This window comes from Balaenoptera acutorostrata, chromosome 13, assembly GCF_949987535.1.
Source record: "Balaenoptera acutorostrata chromosome 13, mBalAcu1.1, whole genome shotgun sequence".
NCBI classification, from domain to species: domain Eukaryota; kingdom Metazoa; phylum Chordata; class Mammalia; order Artiodactyla; family Balaenopteridae; genus Balaenoptera; species Balaenoptera acutorostrata.
Genome location: NC_080076.1, coordinates 58,340,258 through 58,360,724, shown reverse-complemented (window position 1 = coordinate 58,360,724; position 20,467 = coordinate 58,340,258). Strand labels below are relative to the sequence as shown.

General features: G+C 41.0%; 1 protein-coding gene across 8 annotated transcripts in view; it reads left to right on the top strand.

Annotated features, from left to right (window-relative positions):
- DLGAP1 (DLG associated protein 1) overlaps positions 1–20,467 on the top strand; it is an 855,942-nt gene that overhangs the window by 522,770 nt on the left and 312,705 nt on the right. For 5 of the 8 annotated variants that reach the window (XM_057526434.1, XM_057526435.1, XM_057526433.1 and 2 more), the window contains one exon: positions 7,116–8,144. In XM_057526434.1, the coding sequence (XP_057382417.1) occupies positions 7,188–8,144 (957 nt within the window). In that variant the 5' untranslated portion in view covers positions 7,116–7,187. Of the gene's footprint in view, positions 1–7,115; positions 8,145–13,264; positions 13,388–20,467 lie in introns of those variants that run through there. The other 3 variants (XM_028168890.2, XM_028168889.2, XM_057526437.1) reach the window with 1 other exon arrangement.

Here is a 20,467-nt window from a genome sequence, read left to right as displayed (position 1 = left end):
CAGCAGATGCTGAGCTCAGGGGAAAAAATTCCCCAGAGCAGGTGTCAGCTGAACAGCTACCGCAAAAGGGGGCCACTCTAGGTACTTTCTGGGCCTTAGCACTTGGTAAAGTAGATTTGTACAGCAAACTTGGTAAGAAAAGCAACAGCATTTAAAAGAAAGGAATTTATGAAAGGAAACTTTTGATTCAGGTAAAACATAGATAGATAGATAGATAGATAGATAGATAGATAGATAGATAGATAGGTGATAGATAGGGAGTCGGGCTGTGAAGAAAGTTGTCTAGAATGTGCCAGAACATGTTCACGGGACTATTCAGCTAGTGACAAGAGATGTAGACAAAAATAACTCCATTTTCATCAGAGGCTATTTCCACTGCTTCTTTTTAAGTTGTCTTGTGTTGTATCAGTCGTTATGTTTTCCATCATGGTTGTCTTTATATCCCATTAAACAGTTTAATTCTATCATCATTCCTGTTTCTCCTAGATTAGTCAATGGCTTGCATGTTTTTCTCAGCCTTTTTTTTTTTTTGGAGTAGACACTTATGGTTTGTGCTCTTTTCTGTGAAAATTCTGCAGATTATCTGTTTTATCCCCATAAGGGTAGGGCGTCCACCTGCCCACAGTGCCTCCTAAAGAGCTGATGGCCATGGCTGGTCAAGGTGACCACATTCTCTTAGCGACTCCCAGGGGAATCCATCTGCAGGCTTAGCTGAGATAATCACACCCTCTTCTAGAATGATCCAAATGAGGGTAATCCCATGGGGAGCACATCTCCAAAGTCACATAGATTCAGGACAGCTACCTTCCCACCTGTGTCAATGCAAAATAATGTTAGGAAGTTTTATAATGTACTGCTTCAGTTACCTCCACATAAAAATCCTCTCCTAAGCCCTGTGTTCTTTTACCCAACCAGCAGTAAGTACAGACCAATAATAATGATGACTTACTAACCATTTCTCAAGGAACACTACTCTTCACCTTTTTATTCTCAAAAACCATAATGAAACCACTTTTGAAAGCTTTGTATGAAGACAAAGGCAATGGCAATTGTGCTACCAATGTGACCAAATTGGAAGAGGTCTGGGTTCTTGTTTCATTTGTTTTGTTTTTTGTATAACACCATATCTTTTGAAAGGGAAATGTTCCAACGGCATTTATTTGTAGCAGCAGCCTGATTGAAGGAGGTATTCACAAACAAAATCAAACTACAGATGATTAGGATAGCAATTAATGTTCATGAAAAGCCAAAATACATTCTGCGTATATAAAACGGCTTAGCCTTATGCTTTGAGTAATAGAACTGGTGTATTTCAGCCTGTGCTTATACAAAGGTGCTCTAATGGTATTTGTACAGTTTTAAGTACTGATACATAGTACATGAAAATCATTGAGTGGGGAAGCCTGAAAAAGTGAAAGAAAATGGCATTCAGTTATCTTCTGCAGCTACAAATTCAGAAAGTGAGAAAATATCCCCAAAGTGGGTCTTTGGGCAAAGTTAACTCACATACGTTTTCTGTTTATTTTACCCTAAAATGGCATGACTTCATTTGTTAGTAGTATATTAATGAGAACCATTACCTTATTTGAAAAAAAAATTATTTAAAATCATGCACCTGTTAAACATTCATATCATTCTTTATTCTCAATCTCCATAGAGTGGGGGTTTGTTAGTAGTAGAGGAAAAAATTACTAATAAAAAATCTGCATCCATGTTGCATAGAATTTTGTTCTGCCTGGAAAAAGTGCCCTGTGTGTTTAGTCTGTAGTGGAAACACATGTGGGCGGAAGGTCTGAAGTGGGAGACACTGCCCCCATCGGCCAGGACATTCTCACCCTTTGGGGGGTTACTGTTAACTCCCTTTTAGTCTTCTCTCATGAACTGCCCAAGCAAGAAATAATTGCTTCTTTTAGATCTTCTTGCTCCTCCCCACCCCTAAACCTATCCTCTAACTACAGCCAGGGAAATCCCTAGTATAACATGGCTGTGTCGCTGCCTGGTTTGAATTGCTCTCACGGATGACCACCACCAGCAAAGTCAAGTCCTGTGTATTACAGCATAGCTGACAAATCTCTCCAGGATTCAGCCCTGACTACCCGTCTCACTTAGGACTTGGTTCAAATGCAAGGGTCAGAAAACAAATCACAGTGGTGTAGACAAAGATAAAGGTCCATTCCCTCCCCCATAAACAAGATGCCGGGTCCTTTATCTTGTGCTGCTACCATCCTAGACTGTAACTTCCACCTCATGGTTCAAGATCACTGCTCCCCAAGCTCTCAAGTCTGAATCCCAGCCAGGGAAGGGGTAAAGAAGGTATGCCCTTCCCTTTAGAGTCATTTTCCAGAAATTGCATCTGCCATTTTCAATTATACTCTATTAGCCAGAATTAGTCACCTGTGCACATCTAGGGAGACTAGGAAACGAGTCATTAGTCTGGGACTGCTTTATACTCTTCAGTAAGAGAATCCTTTCTTTCTCTGCAGTTGAATGTTGTAACCTGGCACGGGCAGGTCACAGGTAAATGGGGGGAGGCAAAAAAGTGACTTGACGCTGAAAACATTCATGGAGATTTCTTCTTCCTGGCATCTCCTTAAACCAGAATACAGTGCTCCCTGTTCTCCTGGGCAGGGTCCCCCACGTTGTCCTTTCTAAAGCAAGTTGTGATTGTCCAGCTGTCCTTCCCGATCGAGGGAGAGAGTGGACACCCTTCGGGTGGGTCTCCTCTCTCTGCATGTAAAGAAAAATGAAGCACAGCAGCTCTCAATAAAGGCATGCACAGAAGTCAAAATAAGAACTTGCCAGCTTTGCAAGACTGTTTTCCATCTTGTCAGCATCTTCTAACATGTGGTTTGTTTTGTTTTTCCCTTGGTGCTAATGAATGACCTGCCTTGGGAATTCCCTTTACAGTGTTGGATTGTTCTCGCTTTAGTCATCATCTGGACAGCAATGCGTCTGCTCCAGGTGTGAGAACTCTGTAAAAAGCGGTACATCTCACACTCAGAGCTCATCTCACAGTAGCCAATATAGGCAACATATTTTCCAAGCCAACAATTGGGACATGTCATCTGATGGTAAAATCGGACTTAGGAGGATAACAAAACATAATTTTGAAGTCATAGTGAACAAGAAAAAATGAGAGATGATCACCGTCGTCATAGAAACCCTTACGAAGGCATGTTGACTCACACTCCCCACCCTGGCTCAGAGAGGAAGGCACAAAAGACAATTTCCCTTTCTATTTTCAGAAATCTTTTACGGCCGCTTAAAACCTTATTCCGGGGCTAGCAGCTTCCTTTTCCAAGAATGTGGAAGGTAACAAGAATTGTTCTTTATCTTTTTTTCATGACTAGGTCACATCTCTCTGAGCACATCATAAGCCCTTTGGCCATTAGGGATCTGCTGGTTGCATTTGGTTGTCTGCAGCAGCAAACGCTGAGCCCTGCAAGGGGGGGATGCTCAGTTAATTCTTCCCGGGATGGTGTTAGTCACACCGTGGGCTGCAGCAAGTGATGTCCATGGTTGCCACTTACGAACATGAATTAGGAGAGGGAAAAAAAGAAGTGACAGAAAGAAGTAGGCTGGGAAGGGAGTTCATGAGTAACAAAAGAAGAAAATGAAGAATGAGGGGAATACACATATGCACACCAAGGGGGGAAAGGGGGGGTGGGATGAATTGGGAGATTGGGACTGACATATATACACTAATATGTATAAAATAGATAACTAATGAGAACCTGCTGTATAGCACAGGGAACTCTACTTAATGCTCTGTGGTGACCTAAACGGGAAGGAAATCCAAAAAGGAGGGGATCTATGTATACGTATAGCTGATTCACTTCGCTGTATGGCAGAAACTAACACAACATTGTAAAGCAACCATACCCCAATTTAAGGAAAAAAACAAAAAGAATGAAGGGAGGAAGAGCAGGACTTCCATGGTAGGTGCCACAGCTATTATTTAGCCATTGAGGGTTTTAGATCATCTGCCCTCGCTCACCAGGAAGTCACTGAGTGCGTTGCTTTAATTTATAATCACAAATTAATCAATTTTCCTTTTTAAAAGACAAGAGAGTAGAAGAGACTGTAAGATTTTCCCTAGAAAGGGCCAGGGTATTAAGTCATTTATCTGGCCTTAGCCAGAAAGTTAGATGGAGCATTTAGAAATGTTTACGATTATTTATTGCCATTTTTTTCATGACCTTACTTGCCTACATCACAGAGAAAAAGATCAAGATTTCAATATCCTTTTACAAATATTGAGTAAAGAAGGACCAAGGTTAACTTACTTATTCTTGATGCAATTTATTACTCTCTATGAAAATGTAAGTGCTTGCCACTAGGCTGAAAATAGCCCACTTAAGTTGTAGTAGAAATCACACTGTGCATGTTTAACTTACAAAAATGATCATCAGTTACATCATTTAACAAATTTATCATTAATGGCCTTAAAAACCCTCTTCGTTTGTGTGTCCTCAGGCAACATCATCTTACATGAAATGCCATTCACAGATTAAAGATAATTACATAAATATTGAATACATGATTTCAAATAATCTTCTACGTTTTGGAGTAAATATGTATAATTCATGTTTTCAGCTCTTGCCAGCTCCACATTTTATTTAGCAAAAAATATCCACCCAAGACCTAGATGCTTCAGAAGGAAAGCTTGAAGCATTATTTCATATTATTTTATATATTGAGATATATGTAATCATAAAACTTAGTATGTGACCATAATCCAACTGGTTTGCTATTTTTGTCGTTTATTTTTAAGTCTATATTTAAAAGGCAAAAATGTCTTCAATGGGACCTGTTTTATCCAGAGAAACTTTCTCATGCAATGGATTTTTCCACCTTAATTAGTTTGTGCCACAGTTTTGCTGAAAACATGTATTTCATCTTTCTGGATCCCTCTTTGCCACAGCCTACTCTTGGTATTGTAACTTCATACAAAGTGGTCCCAAGGTATTTTATGCTAAAATTTCCTTTATATTAGTGTCCTCAGTGGGCAACTTTTGATTTACAGGTTCTTCCTGAACCACAGGTGTCATGAGTCCTGCTTTTCCTTTTTGTCTCTTCAGGTGTCATTTTCCTTCTCTCCTTCCAACAGTTTGTCCTCAGTCTAGACATCCTGTAGTCAGCAGGCCAGGCAAACTCCCAGATTTTAACTCCAAGGCAGGGAGAACTTTGAGAGGTGAGATATCCATTGGTGGGTCGTGGAGAGGCAGAAGTGGAAGGCTAATGGGTAGCAAAAGGTACATTCACCTGTATGCCTCCTGCCTCACCTTGAAAACCACTGGTCCCTAAAATGCCTGAGAGATGGTCCCTTCCTTCCTTCCTTGGCCCTTCCCTCGTCACACAGTCCTGTTCTCACTCAGTAGATGTGACTTGAACCACAGGATGGATCACCCTGGGAAATTTTGCATTGATGCATTAATTCACTGACTAAATGCTTTACTGAGTTCCCACCATCAGCCAAGCACTTTGCTGGCCACTGGATGCATAAAACATAGTCTCTACCGTCAAGAAGCTCCTAATTTAGTAGACTAACCAAGTTCAAAAGATTCCAGTGATTAAAACCTCCCATCAGTTTTCTCGAGCAATGAATCCAGAAACTGAGAGCCTAGGAGGAGAAAAGGAGCTTCATAAAACATGGTTAGAGATTTTCGTCAGGAGCTCCCACACACAGTATGTCCCAAGGAACAGACAAGTCCTGACCCCACAAAACTCCGTGTTTTTCTTCATTAGGCCATATGTGGGTGTTTCATTCTGTTTTTTTAATTAAACCAATTATCTCTCCCCGTCTGAATATCTGAAATGACGTTTGTGATATTTTTGGAAAGTCACATTGGCTTTTCCGGACAACTCTCCATATGACAATTTTTGTATTGTAGGAAGCTTTAAAAAAAAAAAAAAAAAATCTGGCTGTCAGGAGAATTGCATTCAGCTACTGAAGAACTCTCTCTGTTAGAGTCCAAAGAAAGTACTATGCCCAGGAGAACAGCAGCCTCCGGTACTAAAGCGCGGGGAAGGCTTGGAATGACCTGATTTCCCACAGGTGGATCTGTAGGATGCCCTTCTCTCCCAGGCAGACATGACCCTTAGGTTCAGGCCCTTCATGTCCTCAGGAACATTTCAAGAGCCTTTCCTTTGGCCATCTTGCCATCGCTTGTAAATATTTACCAGAAACTTTTAAACCAGCAAAAGGAGATGCCCTGATATTCAAATTAGCCAATTCAAGCTTATTTGTTCTTCATCGGCTCTCAGTTTGTTGACAGGAAGCTGTTAATTCTCTGATGACAGAAATACACGGGCAGATTTTCTCTACAGCTCTGATTTATTTGCCACATCATTAGTTTTTCCAACTCTAATTACCATGGGGGGATTGTTTGCTGTAATTGTTACCACGGAATTCTAACGGGAAAGTATGTGAAAGAAGATACAGAGATATATCCTAAAGTTATAAGGTGCCGGTAGCCTCTTTTATTTATGTTTTTCACTCACATTTATGGGGTGCTTACTGTGTGTCTGTGTGGCCCACCTGGTACAAGGTAGGGAGATGTAAAGGTGGCTAAGAGGTAAGCTAGCCTCAAGGAGCTTGAGCTAGCAGGGAAAGCATGAGACAAAGCATTCCAGAGGAGCTGGAGAGTGTGCAGTAGATGCCCTGCGAGCACAGAGGGGTACTAATTCTCTCTGCAGGGGGCGGATCAGCAAAAGCTTCCCAGATTAAGTGAGCCCTTCCGGTCTGCTAGCTTGACGATTAACATACAGTTAAGAATAAAAGGAGAGCAGCAGGGGAAAGATACAGTTATTGGAATCCTGGAAGGAGGGGCAGTTTTTCTCCCAAGTCATTTAAAAATAGTTTAGCATTTTTATACATTCTTTTCCGGGTTTACTAGCTTTCACCCCTACTGTCTCTCCTATAGGACTGGCATGGGCTTTCCTGGCCTACAGAGGTAACAGGGCTTTTCCAACAATGCATTAAAGCTGCTTTTAGGGAGAGTCATGAGTTCTGCCAGAAAACCAACTCAGTAGCAGACACACGTGGAAAGAGAGCAGTATCTATTGACCAAGCGAAGCGTTAACCATTGTCCCCCTCTCCTTCATTCCCCCAGGTCCTTGCGGGAGACGGGTCTGGAACCTAACCACCGGGTGTCCATGACCCCCGTGGTTGCGCCCCATCAGCGATGAAAGGTTTATCAGGCAGCCGCAGCCATCACCACGGAGTCACCTGCGATTCGGCCTGTGACTCGCTGTCGCACCACGCAGACCGCAAGCCATACCTGCTGAGCCCGGTGGAGCACCACCCGGCCGACCACCCCTACTACACTCAGCGTACCTCCTTCCAGGCGGAGTGCGTGGGCCCCTTCAGCGACCCGCTGGCCAGCAGCACCTTCCCGCGCCGACACTACACCTCGCAGCAGGAGCTGAAGGACGAGTGCGCCCTGGTGCCTCGCACCCTGGCCACCAAGGCCAACCGCATCCCCGCCAACCTCCTGGACCAGTTTGAGAGGCAGCTGCCTCTCAACAGGGATGGCTACCACACATTGCAGTACAAGCGCACGGCCGTGGAGCACCGCAGCGACAGCCCTGGCCGCATCCGCCACCTGGTCCACTCGGTCCAGAAACTCTTCACCAAATCGCACTCCCTGGAGGGGCCGTCCAAGGGCAGCGTCAACGGGGGCAAGGCCAGCCCCGACGAGACGCAGACCGTGAGGTACGGCAAGCGAAGCAAGAGTAAGGAGCGCCGCCCCGAGCCCAAGCCCCGCACCAACACTTCCCCGGGCTGGTGGAGCTCCGAAGACAACCTCGACGGCGACATGTGCATCTACCACGCCCCCTCGGGCGTGATGACCATGGGCAGGTGCCCCAACCGCTCGGCCTCACAGTACTTCATGGAGGCCTACAACACCATCAGCGAGCAGGCTGTGAAGGCCTCCCGGAGTAACAACGATGTCAAGTGCTCCACCTGTGCCAATCTGCCCGTCACCCTAGACGCGCCATTGCTGAAGAAGAGCGCCTGGTCCTCCACGCTGACCGTGAGTCGAGCCCGAGAGGTTTACCAGAAAGCCTCAGTTAACATGGACCAGGCCATGGTGAAGTCAGAGTCGTGTCAACAAGAACGTTCCTGCCAGTACCTTCAGGTACCATTTATGTGGAGGGATGGATGCTTAGATGTTGTACCTGCTGATTGTGTGGTATTTATTTTCTTCTGGGTCCTAGTCTTGGCTCTACTATGAATTGCCTATATGAACCTGAGCGAATTACTTAGCATTTCTGGGGCTGAGGGCTCCTATCAGGAAACAAGCCTGCTAGCAACCTCATCCAGTTATCTTGAGATACTATATATAAACGTGCTTTGAAAAGCACGCCTACCTAAAGGCAAGGAGTTATTAATGTTTTGTGTTCCTCTTTTGTCTGAAGGATCGTGGGATAGGGAGGAGAGAAAAGGGGAGTTTACACAGAATTTTAAAATAAATCCGCCTTTTTTACAAAAGTCAACAATGATCTTTGGAATTCTGGAAAGAGTTTAATTAGATCTATTCAGGTTTTTTTATTATTATTATTATTTTAAATTCTGCCTGAAGCTATTAGTTTGGAAAAATTAATCTACATCTTCACCATTGCAATTTTCGTACCACCACCAACACTAATCACACCCCCACCCAAGTCCCCACCCCCCAGAGCACAGGGAGTCGGGGTGATGCCCTGCGCCCTGAGGAGGTGGAGATGGAGCCGGTTTGGGGACCTGACAGCACAGCTCCAGAGACCCAGAACAACAGAGAAGAGGAGGAAAAGAAGGGGAAGCATCTGCACGATAAAATACAATTAGTGTCAGAATGTAAATCCCACACACGTACAGACCCAAGACCACTCCTCCCCTTCCACGGTCTCCTATTTCTCCTACTGCCCTCCAATCCACTTAAAACAGATTTCACCTGGATAATAATATCAAGGGAAGAGTCTTTTTCTTCCCTACCTCCTCCTTCTAGTATTGTCATTTTTCCCAAGACACAACCTTCCATAAGAGGGATCCTCATATTTTTCCTTTTCAAAGTGTCTTTCTCCGCCCTCCCTTGCTATCCTCATCTTTTTAAAAAAGGTTTTACTGAACTATAAAATCATGACGTAATCATTTCCCACTCTTAAGAATAAATGCAAGGGAAAAAGTCTTCCACCAAGACATTCATCTTGTTGCTCTCTTTGGATTTCTTCTGACAAAGCTGACTCCCTTGGGAATGCCTCCACCAAGCCCTGAAAATATTCCAGCCACTGGACAGTCAATGGCAGTCACTGGACAAGGACAGTGCCAGAGCCCATTCCCAGAGTTCAGAAGAGGCCACTATTATGTGGATAGTTTTCACAAACAACACAGTATTTCCTACTGAAGGTGGCATCGTTTAATTTACTATAAGGTTGTTACATGTGTTAATTAAGTCATCAAGAACCACTAACAGAACTTTAGAGCTAAAGGGATCATCTAATCCAACCTCTTCATTCATTTAGCATATAAAAAACTAGACTCAAAGAAAGGTAAAGGCCTAGTGGGTCATACTGTTAGTATGTGGCAGAGGTAGGACCAGAACCCAAGTCTCTTAACTTACAGAAAAGACCATTACAAGGGTTACAACTGAAAGCTTTAGCAATTCTTTAAGCACATAAATCTCATCCACTATTGAGAATAAAGTATTTTGATAAGATATCTGTCTTGAAGAAAGGATGTGTAATGAGATAGAAAACCTAGGATACATTTTTGTCTCTGAAGGTTTTGTGACTAGCGGCAAAAACAAAACAAATTCAATTTTTTAAAAAAACTTGAACTTTAATAAGTAGTGATGAGATTAGATAAGAAATATCTAATTTAAAAGGATACTGTACATGGATCTAGGACCAGCCTTTGTTAGTAACAAAATGCTTTCATGATACTAGCATAATTGCCTGCTTCCTACCTTAAGTTCATTTTCTTTTCCTTTTTATAACCTTTTTGAAGTTAAAAGCTCAAGTAGTGGTGAAAAGTGGAAGGATAAGGAAAGGAAGAAGGAAAATGATATTAACTGAAAATCTACTATGTACCAGATACTGTAGCAAACATTTTCACATTTGTTATTTCATTTAATCCTCATAATAGTCCTGAGAGCTACAGATAATAACACTCAGTTTTTGCAAGAGAGGAAACCGAGGCTTAGAAATATCAAGTGATGTAATGCTGTGTGGCCAGTAAGTTGTAGAACTGAGATTTAGACTTAGATCTATCTGATGCAAAATAGCTCTTTCCAAAACACCCCAGCACAACTCCGGAATCAAGGACATGAAATGGTGAGCAAGGAGGAGGAAAAATCTTTAAAGTAAACATATTATTATTCAAGTTCTTCAGTAAGATAAGAATGAAAGCTTGAAGATTTAAGTATGGGATTTAGTATAGTAGCATTATTGGATCTCATAAAGATTTGGAAATTCTATTTTCAAATTGCTTGCCTTCTTTTAAGCTAGTTTTCTTTTTTAACATCTTTATTGGAGTATAATTGCTTTACAATGTTGTGTTAGTTTCTGCTGTATAACAAAGTGAATCAGCTATACGTATACATATATCCCCATATCCCTTCCCTCTTGTGTCTCCCTCCCACCCTCCCTATCCCACCCCTCTAGGTGGTCACAAAGCACCAAGCTGATCTCCCTGTGCTATGAGGCTGCTTCCCACTTAAACTAGTTTCTTTTAATGAAATATTTGAGGCTTACAGAAAGATACCAAGAAAAAAATAAATACCCATTTATACATCACCCAGCTAGAGAAATAAAACATTAATTACAATGGATCACACAGGTACCCTCCTCAATCCCATTTCCTTCCCTTCCTCCCGAGAGTAATAGCTAACGTGACTTGATACCAGAAGCACCTTTGTCTTTAATTCCGGAGTTACTGAAAGACTGAAAAAAATGTAATATTTTCTGTTCTTCATTGAGCAATAATTAACTCTAAGACAAGCTAGTTCAACACTTGAAATATAAACTGAGCTCCAAGTCATATCTTCTTTAGCACTAACTCCAAGTCATATCTTCTTTAGCAAATATTGACATTTATTGAGCTCCTATTCTGTGCAAGACTTTCAAACTGAAAAAAAAATCCTATATTTCAAAGTGGGGACATAGTATGTTTAATAAATAAACTAAATGTAGAGTAGTGTGTTCTTCCCGACCAGTGTGCTGAGATGAAGAGCTCATATAAAGAAAGGGAAGAAGCTGGACATTCACAAGGGGAGAGAGGAGATGGGAAACTCCTAAGAACTGGACGTCCTTCCTGCTCTCTTCTTGCTTTATAGGGAAGGGAGAATCTATGTCCTGCAGAAGCTCCCCTTAGGAAGATAGGTTTAGCCAGTCCCTGTCAGCTCCTATACAATAATTTCATTTATAAGCTCATTCTTAGAAGCAAATTCGGGAACAAATAGGTTCTTTTTTTTTTTTTTCCAGTTGTATTGCTTTAATTATCAACTAATATTGAAACTGGATGTACAAATGTGTTTGATTTCAATGTCACAAAGTTTAGTGGACAAAGCCTTGAACTTTAAATAAGAGGGTCTATGTTTTAGTTCCTATTTGCCGCTAACTAGTTGGTGATCACTCACTAATGATAGGGCTTAGGACCATCATTTCAGCTCTCCGGGTCTCCTTCTTCTACTATAAAGTAGGGCACTTGGTCAAGAAGGCCTGGGATCTCAGTCCACATCTTCAAACTCCTAAGTTACATATGCAGAGCACTAATTAGAGCCATTTTCAAGAGTTATAAAGCCTGGAGCTACCATTTAACACATGCTTAAAGTAGATGCTTTTCCAATGTTATCTAATTTGCTCTCTGAAACTCTACGAGATATTTTATAGTTGAAGAAACTGAGATTTAGTAAATTAGATTAAGTCACTTGCCCAAGGATACACAGCTAGTACATGGCAACACAGAGGATCAAACCTGATTTGTCTGCCTTCAAAGCCTGGATTTCTCCATTTACTTGCCTGATCCCTACCCATTCCAAATATAAAACAGAGGGAGGAAGCGACATATACTATATACCTATTACGTTCCAGAAATCATACAATAGCTCATTTAGTACCCAAAACACCTTTGTAAAATTAGTATTACTATTTACTCCAATTTTATGGATGACAAAACTGAGGCACAAAAGATGAAATCATTTGTCCAAGAACTCATGGATAGTCATTGGGAGAGCTAACACGTGACTGTGGATCCGTCTGAGTCTATAATGTGCTTCAGAAATAGAAATAAATGCATTTTTTCATATTAATATTTGTCTTATTCTGTAGCAAATGTATGCATTCATTTGACCTCCTCTGGGTGCACACAGTTAAGAATGCATGTCCATGAAATGTGACCCATCTCAGATGAGCAATGGAATGGCTGGAATGTCCCTAATTTAATTTGACTGAGCATAGGTTAATATTCACCAATAATGGAATTCTAAATACTAAAAAGTTCTGACCTGCTCTTTGTAGAATTATCACTTAGAAATCATTTAACTTAGGCCACTGCCACGATTATATAGAAAAGGAGAGGTCTGTAGGTATTGGGTCTCCGTCTGACATTGATTTAAAAATAAAATACTGTAGCTTGAAATCATTGCAAGTTCCAGTTAATACAATTGGTGAGATGTGCTTCCTCACAAGCTGTTTGTAGTTAATTTTAAAAAGACTCCCTTTTTTTTTTCTCTCCAATATTGTTATTTTTAAATGTCAAGAATCAGATGTCTGCTGTTTAGAACTACTGTACGGCTGCCAGTGACTGTCTGTGTCAGGATTTGTAGCAGAGACATGGATTTGAAGACATTAAAGCTGTTTAATTCTCAGCTGAGATGTGGTTGGCTTTTGTATATTTGGAATAGAGCATTTATGGCACATGTCAGGGTAAGTGCTAATCGTTAAGGAAATAAAATAGGAAGGGGGTCAAAGGAGTAAAGGGAGTTTTGGTTGTTGATTTGTTTTCGCTTTAAGAAAGCAGGAGTCTTGGTTCTGTATATGCCTCTTTACATAAATGGGTGTTGAGTGACTGGCGTAATAAGCTATTCAGAAGAGCAAGATTTTAGATTTCCAACTGTTAGCCTTAAAAAAAAAAAAAAATCCCTTCAAACCCGTGTAGTTTGCATTCATCCAGCGGCAGACACAGGAAAAAGGAAACAAAACGCTCTTCGGTAAAAGTAGAGAGAGAGAGACACACGGAGAGGGAGGGAGAGAGAGGGAGAGAGAGAGCGCGCGTACAAGACGGACAAGAAAGCAAGCACCCGCAGAGATGAAATTTTAGGAGAGCAAAATGATCGACCTTTTTAAGGCTGAGTGGGTTTCTTCAGTTTGTGTGCAAGTTTCAAGAAATGGAAGGACTGACCAGGTTTGAGTACAACTCTTTTATTACTTTGTGTTTGGTGATAGTGTGTTGTTTGTTTAGGTGGGAGGGTTTTTTTGGGGGGGGGGAGTTTTTGTTATTTTATTTTTTCTCTAAATAATGGCTAGCACAACTGAAAGGGCTAAAATCTGATGTGTGTACAGATGGTAAGAAAACAGGTAGAGACATCAGATACCTACACATCTGTGTCTGCAAGAGGCTGCATAAAATCTTTAATTGACAGAGGATCTAAGGTGCTAGATGCCATGAGAGGACATTGTGTGTCTTAATGGTTGAAATGTGAGCCGTTGTTTTCCATGACAACGATCCTGAATACTTAACTGTTCCTTTGCAAAAGTAACATTTCTGGATGGTTGGGGTTTTTGTGGATTTTCTTGTGGCTTTTTTCCCCTGTTGGTTAAATAAGACTCCACAAAAGATCACTGAAGAATCATTCATAACAAGCATGAACCCAGAGTTATTTTCTCAATGCAGGTACAACTATTTTTCAAAATTTTGTTCAAGACTATGTCAGCCTTTGCCCAGTGGGGTTTTCTTTCCCCAGCTGAGGTTTTCCTTCCTCTTATTTTAGAACAATTTAAATTATGTTAAATCAGTTAAAAAAAAACTATGTGAAATGTGTGACAGGGCCGAGCAGTTCTGCTAGTGACTTTGGTTACTGTGATGTTTCCTTGCTGCCTTTAAAAAAAAAAAAAAAAAAGTTAACCACATTGACGATTTTCTTTATTTTCAATTTAAATTGCCTTAATAATCCAGCAAAAAGTGTCAAGATTCTTGAATATATTTCCTACTTGTCTTGTACAATCTTCTCCCTATTTTTTCCCTGATCTTAGTAGAGATGTCCCTCTTTCTTGATAGAAAAATGAGGTTACTTCTGCCTGATCCTACTTTGAATGTAGAATCAGTGATTCTGGTAATTCTCTCTCTGATTCTCTATAACTCTCTCTGTTACTCATATCCCAGTATTGGGCAGGGGAGACAATTGGCAAAATATTCTGAGAAAGCAGGGGTCCAGAAAGAGTCAGCGGTAGTAAAAGAAAGATCAAAAATCCTTCCTGAAAGTTGTTCAACTTTATTATTCTTGGTCTGCAGTTTCATTATGCTAAAGACATTTTCAGCTATACCAAAAGTGCTTGGTTAGCCTCAATCAAAGGTTTCATGGCACAGACTTTCAGATCCCACAGAGTCCAATCTACTAATGGAAGGTATAGCATTGCTTAGCACAGAGTAAAAAAGAAAAACCAGCTTTGGATCGCTTAGTGGCCGGTGGACTTCATCTCCTCTTTCTCCATTCTCCTTAGAGGACAGTTTGCTTGGTTGAAAATTAAATACAAGAGCCCAGGGTAAATATTTACCATTCAGTAAAGAAGCATTCATCCATAATCTCTGGTCCATTTGAGATCATGCCTTTACATGACCTAACACAAACAGTGATTTGTGAATGGTAGAACACATTGGTTTTTTGCTTACGGTTTTATAGGGGTCACTAAAATATATATGCAGTATGGCCAGCTGGCTTTGACTCGGTGGTTAGACTAGGTTTTTTACCATTTTAGTTTTAGGTTCAAAAGCAACAACCTCTCTTGGTGGATTACTGTGCTCATTGGTGAGTTGAATCATGGAAAAATTCCATCTTTATTGTTCCAAACAGCTGAAATCAGAAACTTCATACGGTTCAAACTGTAGTACCTCTGAACAGTCAGATTTTTTTTCTGTCATTTGCCAGGATAGCTTGGTAGAGAAAAAAAAAACTTGGCCTTTTCAGGTCAAATCAGGTTACTATTACTGAAATCCATAAGGAGTTATAAGACCTTACTATGATTTATGTTACTCATTTGAAATTTTGAATCCGTAAGTTTTCCTGCTGGCTAAAAATAACATGCATTTGGGACTTCATATGAACGGTTCACTTATCTGCTTCTCAAAACCATCTTGCCTCATTCCCCACCAGCAGGCTGTGTCCCTAGTAACTGCCATTTGGAACACATTAGGACACAGGGAAAAATCATTTTACTCAATTTTTGTAAATGCATATTTAAGTGTTTTAATAAATTCTTGGACAGAAACCACAGTACGGTAAGGGGGGGGTTTAATTTTTTTTCAGTGAATGATTTATTCTCCTTCAGCCCAATCCTGTTTGTAACTAAAAGGTAAAGATAAAGAGCTAATTACTGTTAAACAATTAGCAAAGGTAAAGGAGGGAATAGAGTGTAAGGAGATGCCCACCAGCTCATTCCTTCATTTGCCGTGACCAATTTCTTACTTCTATTGTCTAACACTTTTATTTCTTGGGGAACACTCATATGACCAAGGAACGACCTCTTCTGATTCTCTGATCTTTTAAGTTTAAGAATATAAATGATTATCTTGTAAAAAAAAAAAAAATTGTTTTTTTCCACCTGTTAAAGTTTAGCAATATTCCCTGCCTTGTTTCCATTTCTAAAATAGACTTCTAATTACACTCACAAAATGGGCTTTCTAGGTAAGTATACCTTTTCTTTCATGTACATTGCCACTCTTCTCTATCAGTTGGAGCTTCTACTCCTTGTTCTCCCAGAATTTGGAAACTTCCTACAAAATTCAGGCTTGTGCTATCACAGAACTGTCTAGAAAGCAGAGTTATGTGGAGTCTAGAGTTACTGTATGTTGTACGCATGTGTCTAGGTCCATATATACACGTTACATCTGCATAGGCATTCCTGTACCCATACTTCTAAAATATGCATTTATACTTATGCTTTCTTTGATCTCTGATTCATGACATAAGATCTATTTCAAACGTACCATTTCACAAAGTCCATGAAGGAAGAATGACTATAAAGTGGGGAAACAGACTTTTCATAGATCCTGCTAAAAAAACACCTTGCCTTGCTTTTAACGTGATTATTTTAAATCTCAGACCACTAGTATAAACCAGCTAGGGGGGTCCTGCTTCCTTAGTGTAAGGATAAATCCCTTTCATACAAAGAGACATCCAACAACAATGAAAGGAAATGACTTCTGATCCTCTCATTTTTTTAAACCACTGTTAATTATATACTTGCAGGATTGTCAGACTCCTCGCTGATTTTACTCTCCAAGTCTCTAAAACTTTAAGGTGTGTAATTAAAGAAGCAGGCAGGCTTTATTTTCTGTTTTTCAGAAAAATGATGATTTTAGCGTTCTTGAGCCTCCTCGTTGCAAGGCCGTCCGCTATACCTTCTCATTCACAAACTCTTCCCTGGAAGGTGGGCGTAGCATCTTTCCACCTACCTATTTCTCACCTAATAATCCCCTTACAGAACAATTGTTTGAGATTATTTAGTGCAACCTACTCTCTCTAAAAGTGGGAAAAATAAACCCTAAGGAAATACCTTGACTGACAAAGATGAGTAATCTCATCAGTAGCAGGCTGAGACTAGCACACAAACTGCCCAGCTACAGCCCTGTTCTTTTTCCCACTATGTCTTTCACATCTATGAAAACTTTTAAGGCTCTTTTCAAAGACTAACTCATCCTTTCTTACTCCATCCATTTAAGGCAGTGGGGTCAAGGTACAGGGAGGCAAAGAACTGATCTGAAAATGAGATTTGAAGCATGGTTTTGGCTTAAAAGGTTCACAAGAGATGAAGACAGTTGTTAACTAAATAATTACCTGAAGTTTGTAATTCTGTGGTTACAAATGGCAGGATACGACTTTTAACTTCTAAATAAAAGAAATGGGTATGTTTCTCCTGTTATCCCTGTCGATCCCTCCTGCATCCCAATGGTTTTATTATGAGGAAACCCTGTACCAACGGAGGACAAAGTGAGCAGAACAGCTCCAAGTTCGGGTGTGTAATCTCTAGGCATTACACTCAGAGCCCTGGGACTGGATTGTGAGGACGGCATGATTCTTTCTGACATCTTCCACTATCTTGGCAGCCAGCTCCTCTCACCTCTCACCTCACTTTCCTAGGCTAAAAATTATTAACATAGCTGTAACCATATTTTTCAAAGCAATGTGTGTGTGTGTGTGGGTGTGTGTGTGTATGTAATATGTGACACATAGGACATGCTATATTGGGATAATGGGAACAAATATATTAAATCAGGGTAAGTCTAGAAAATGTGAAACAAATAATGCATAGGAGACATCAAGGGCTACAGGTGAATCTCTTGGTCATTGCTTTTGAAATTCAAAAGTGAGAAAACAGAAGATCTAGCTCTAAAGTTGAAAATGCTGTATGAAACGTTATATAGTGGCATCCATGTGGGTAAAAATGAGCGCAATGATACCACATTCGTCTGCATGTGTAGTCATATATGTGTGTGGCCACTTGCTCTGTCATTGAATATTTAGGGCAATAGTTCCTTAACTTTGTGTGTGCAAGAACCACCTTGAGGGTGTCTATAAAATGAGGATTTGTGGCATCGATCTAAGAGATTCTGATTCTGTAGCTCTGGGATGAGTCCAGTACAGAGATCAATCTAAGGGCCACACTTGAACCTGATGCCAGGGAACTATCAGACTAGATTCATCATTGTATTTACTGAAGGGGGCAGTAGAGTCTAACAGATGAAAACATTGGCTTTACTATCACTACTGACCTCCCACGTGACTTTGGGCTCCCTCTACTTAGTACTTCCATTTCTATATCTGCAAAATGGGCATAATGATATGACTCTTGTGTTTGTTAAGGTCTTAGAAAAATATTTCATTTCAAATTTGGGAAAGAAGTAAAAACTATAATGTGAAATGTTTTGAGTTTACAAATCCTCAGATGTTAGCATGCTTCACTGCTTCTTCACGTGTTTCATATACCACTTTTTCTGTTACATTTTGCTTGATCGAACTTTCGTTACACCAAGGTTAGCCTGAACATATCCGATCCTGGGAAAGGAAAGCAGTCTCCCAATGTCGGATGACAAGTCTTCATCACAATGTAGATTTAAGGCTTCCTCGCCCCATGTGCCAACTAAACACATAAAGCTTTTGTCTGCAGATGAAAAGATCACAAAGGGTCAATCTTTTGATAGCTCAGCTTCTGTGGGTCAGGTTTCCCCCATGGCTCGATATTTGCTAATGGAACACAATTTTTCTGGTCTCCTCAAGCTTTCGTGTGTGTTTTGACAAAACCTGCTTTTGTTTTCAGATCCTAAGTCTGTCAAGACCTGCTGCCTTATTCCAGGCAGCTTTGGTAAGTCCACAGGGCAAGTCTAATTAAGAGCAACAGCTATGGGGCTTGTGTACAAGGGGACTCTATCCACTCACCTCCTTTCTTGGGTCTCTGTTGAGTGTTTCTACCAAGGCGGCTTCAGTGCGTGGGAGTTCTTCCACTGTTGCTGGCAGATGACAATAGGTCCTTGTCCATCACTCTTTTTTGCTCATGTCTAAAGTCCCTGATCACTCCTGTTCATTCTCAGAAGCCAACTCCATCACAGGCCACCTGCTGGCCCAGGTTGTACTCCAGGCATCAGTCTGACTGGTGGCCCCCAGCAGTAAATATATACAGAGAGACGCCCCTTTTAAGTTCCTTAAAGGATCCCGACTACTTGTAATCCTTGGATAATTCATCTTTTTTTCTTCTTCTTCTTCTTCTTCTCTCCTAACTAGTAGAAGTTCAGCTGGCTTTTCGGTAACTCAGGGGGTGTCAGTGCAAGTAACTGTCATTTGTTTGCAAATGAACCTGAGCTTTCTGAAAATGATTCCCCTGTAAAATCTTCCCCCCATCACACTCCTCCAGGCTTCTCGTTGATTTGAGATTGTTTCCTGTTCTCCCACCTCTTGGAAGTATTTCATGGCACGCTGAACAGACACTTTTAGTCAAAAACGCCTATAAATAACTGATTTTCCTGCTTGCTGCCTTCTCTCTAAGGCTTTCACAAAGGAGGTGAACAAATCCACTAGAAACAAGAACTCTCTGTGAGGGCTGCGCGGTGACGCTTATGAAAAATCCGATCTACAGGCCAACAATTATCGTGTGGGTCCCTTTGCCATATTTGACTTAGGCAATCACTGCCCAGAAAAAGGAACATTTTATTTCATGCCAGCTGTTCTCATGAACTGAACAATCAATCAAAAATGTCTCATATGAGCTTTCCTGCTTCTTTAAAAACGTTTATTTTGACTTTCACGCTGCTTTAAAAAAAAAAAAATCCCAAAGCCAACAGCTGTTTCTTACATTCTATTGGTAAATCTAGGTGACCAATTCCTATGGCTATTCTGTGATAGGAAATGTGAAACTACTTCCACGTTCCTCCTCCAAACTGGCCTTGCTTATAGAGAGTTTCACTGTCTGGCCTGTCTTTGATCTGTCTCCTATGTCACCCATCATCAGCACCCCCACATCTCCCAGGGTGGTGTCATGGAACTCCCTGGAAGACTGCACTCAGCTAGGCAAGGCCATAATACCAGCCTTCACTGACCTCACTGAAATGACCCTTAGAAATCAGACACATGACATTAATTATACTCCTTCCCTTCTTCCACACCTTACTGAGCAAAGGAGAATTGGGCTTAGCTATTTTATTATATAATTTGGAATGGGAAACTGTCCCAAAACCATGTTTACAGCTAAGGAAACTGAGGCCTGGAGAGATTAACCAGCATTCCCTCGGCTCTTCAGTTGTAGAGAGGGGGGTGGGTGTCTTCTTCAGTCCTCTCACCCCACCTGTTAGCGGTCCTCAGTCATGGAGCATGAGATCATCATTGATCTTGGTGTTCTGTCTACTCAAGAAACTCTGCCACCAGCCCTGCTCCCGGCTTTTTCCACTCTAGGCACTGGGTCTAATGTGGTTTGGGTTTAGTCTGTTGCTAAGGTTTCTAGAAAGTACATCTCGTTAAGGCTTTCCTCTTTGTGAACTGAACACGCACAGTCAACACAAGTATGGGAAAGAACTTCAAATGACAGTTAGCTCAGTGCTTTTGACATTTTTAACCATGGAATTCCTTGTTCATATAAAGCAGAATATATTAAACATAGAGCAGTCCCCACTCTGTATCCATGGGTTCCGCAAATGGAAAATATTAGAAAAATAAATAAATTTCAGAAAGTTCCAAAAAGGAAGCTTGAATTTGCCGTGTGCCAGCAACTATTTCCATAG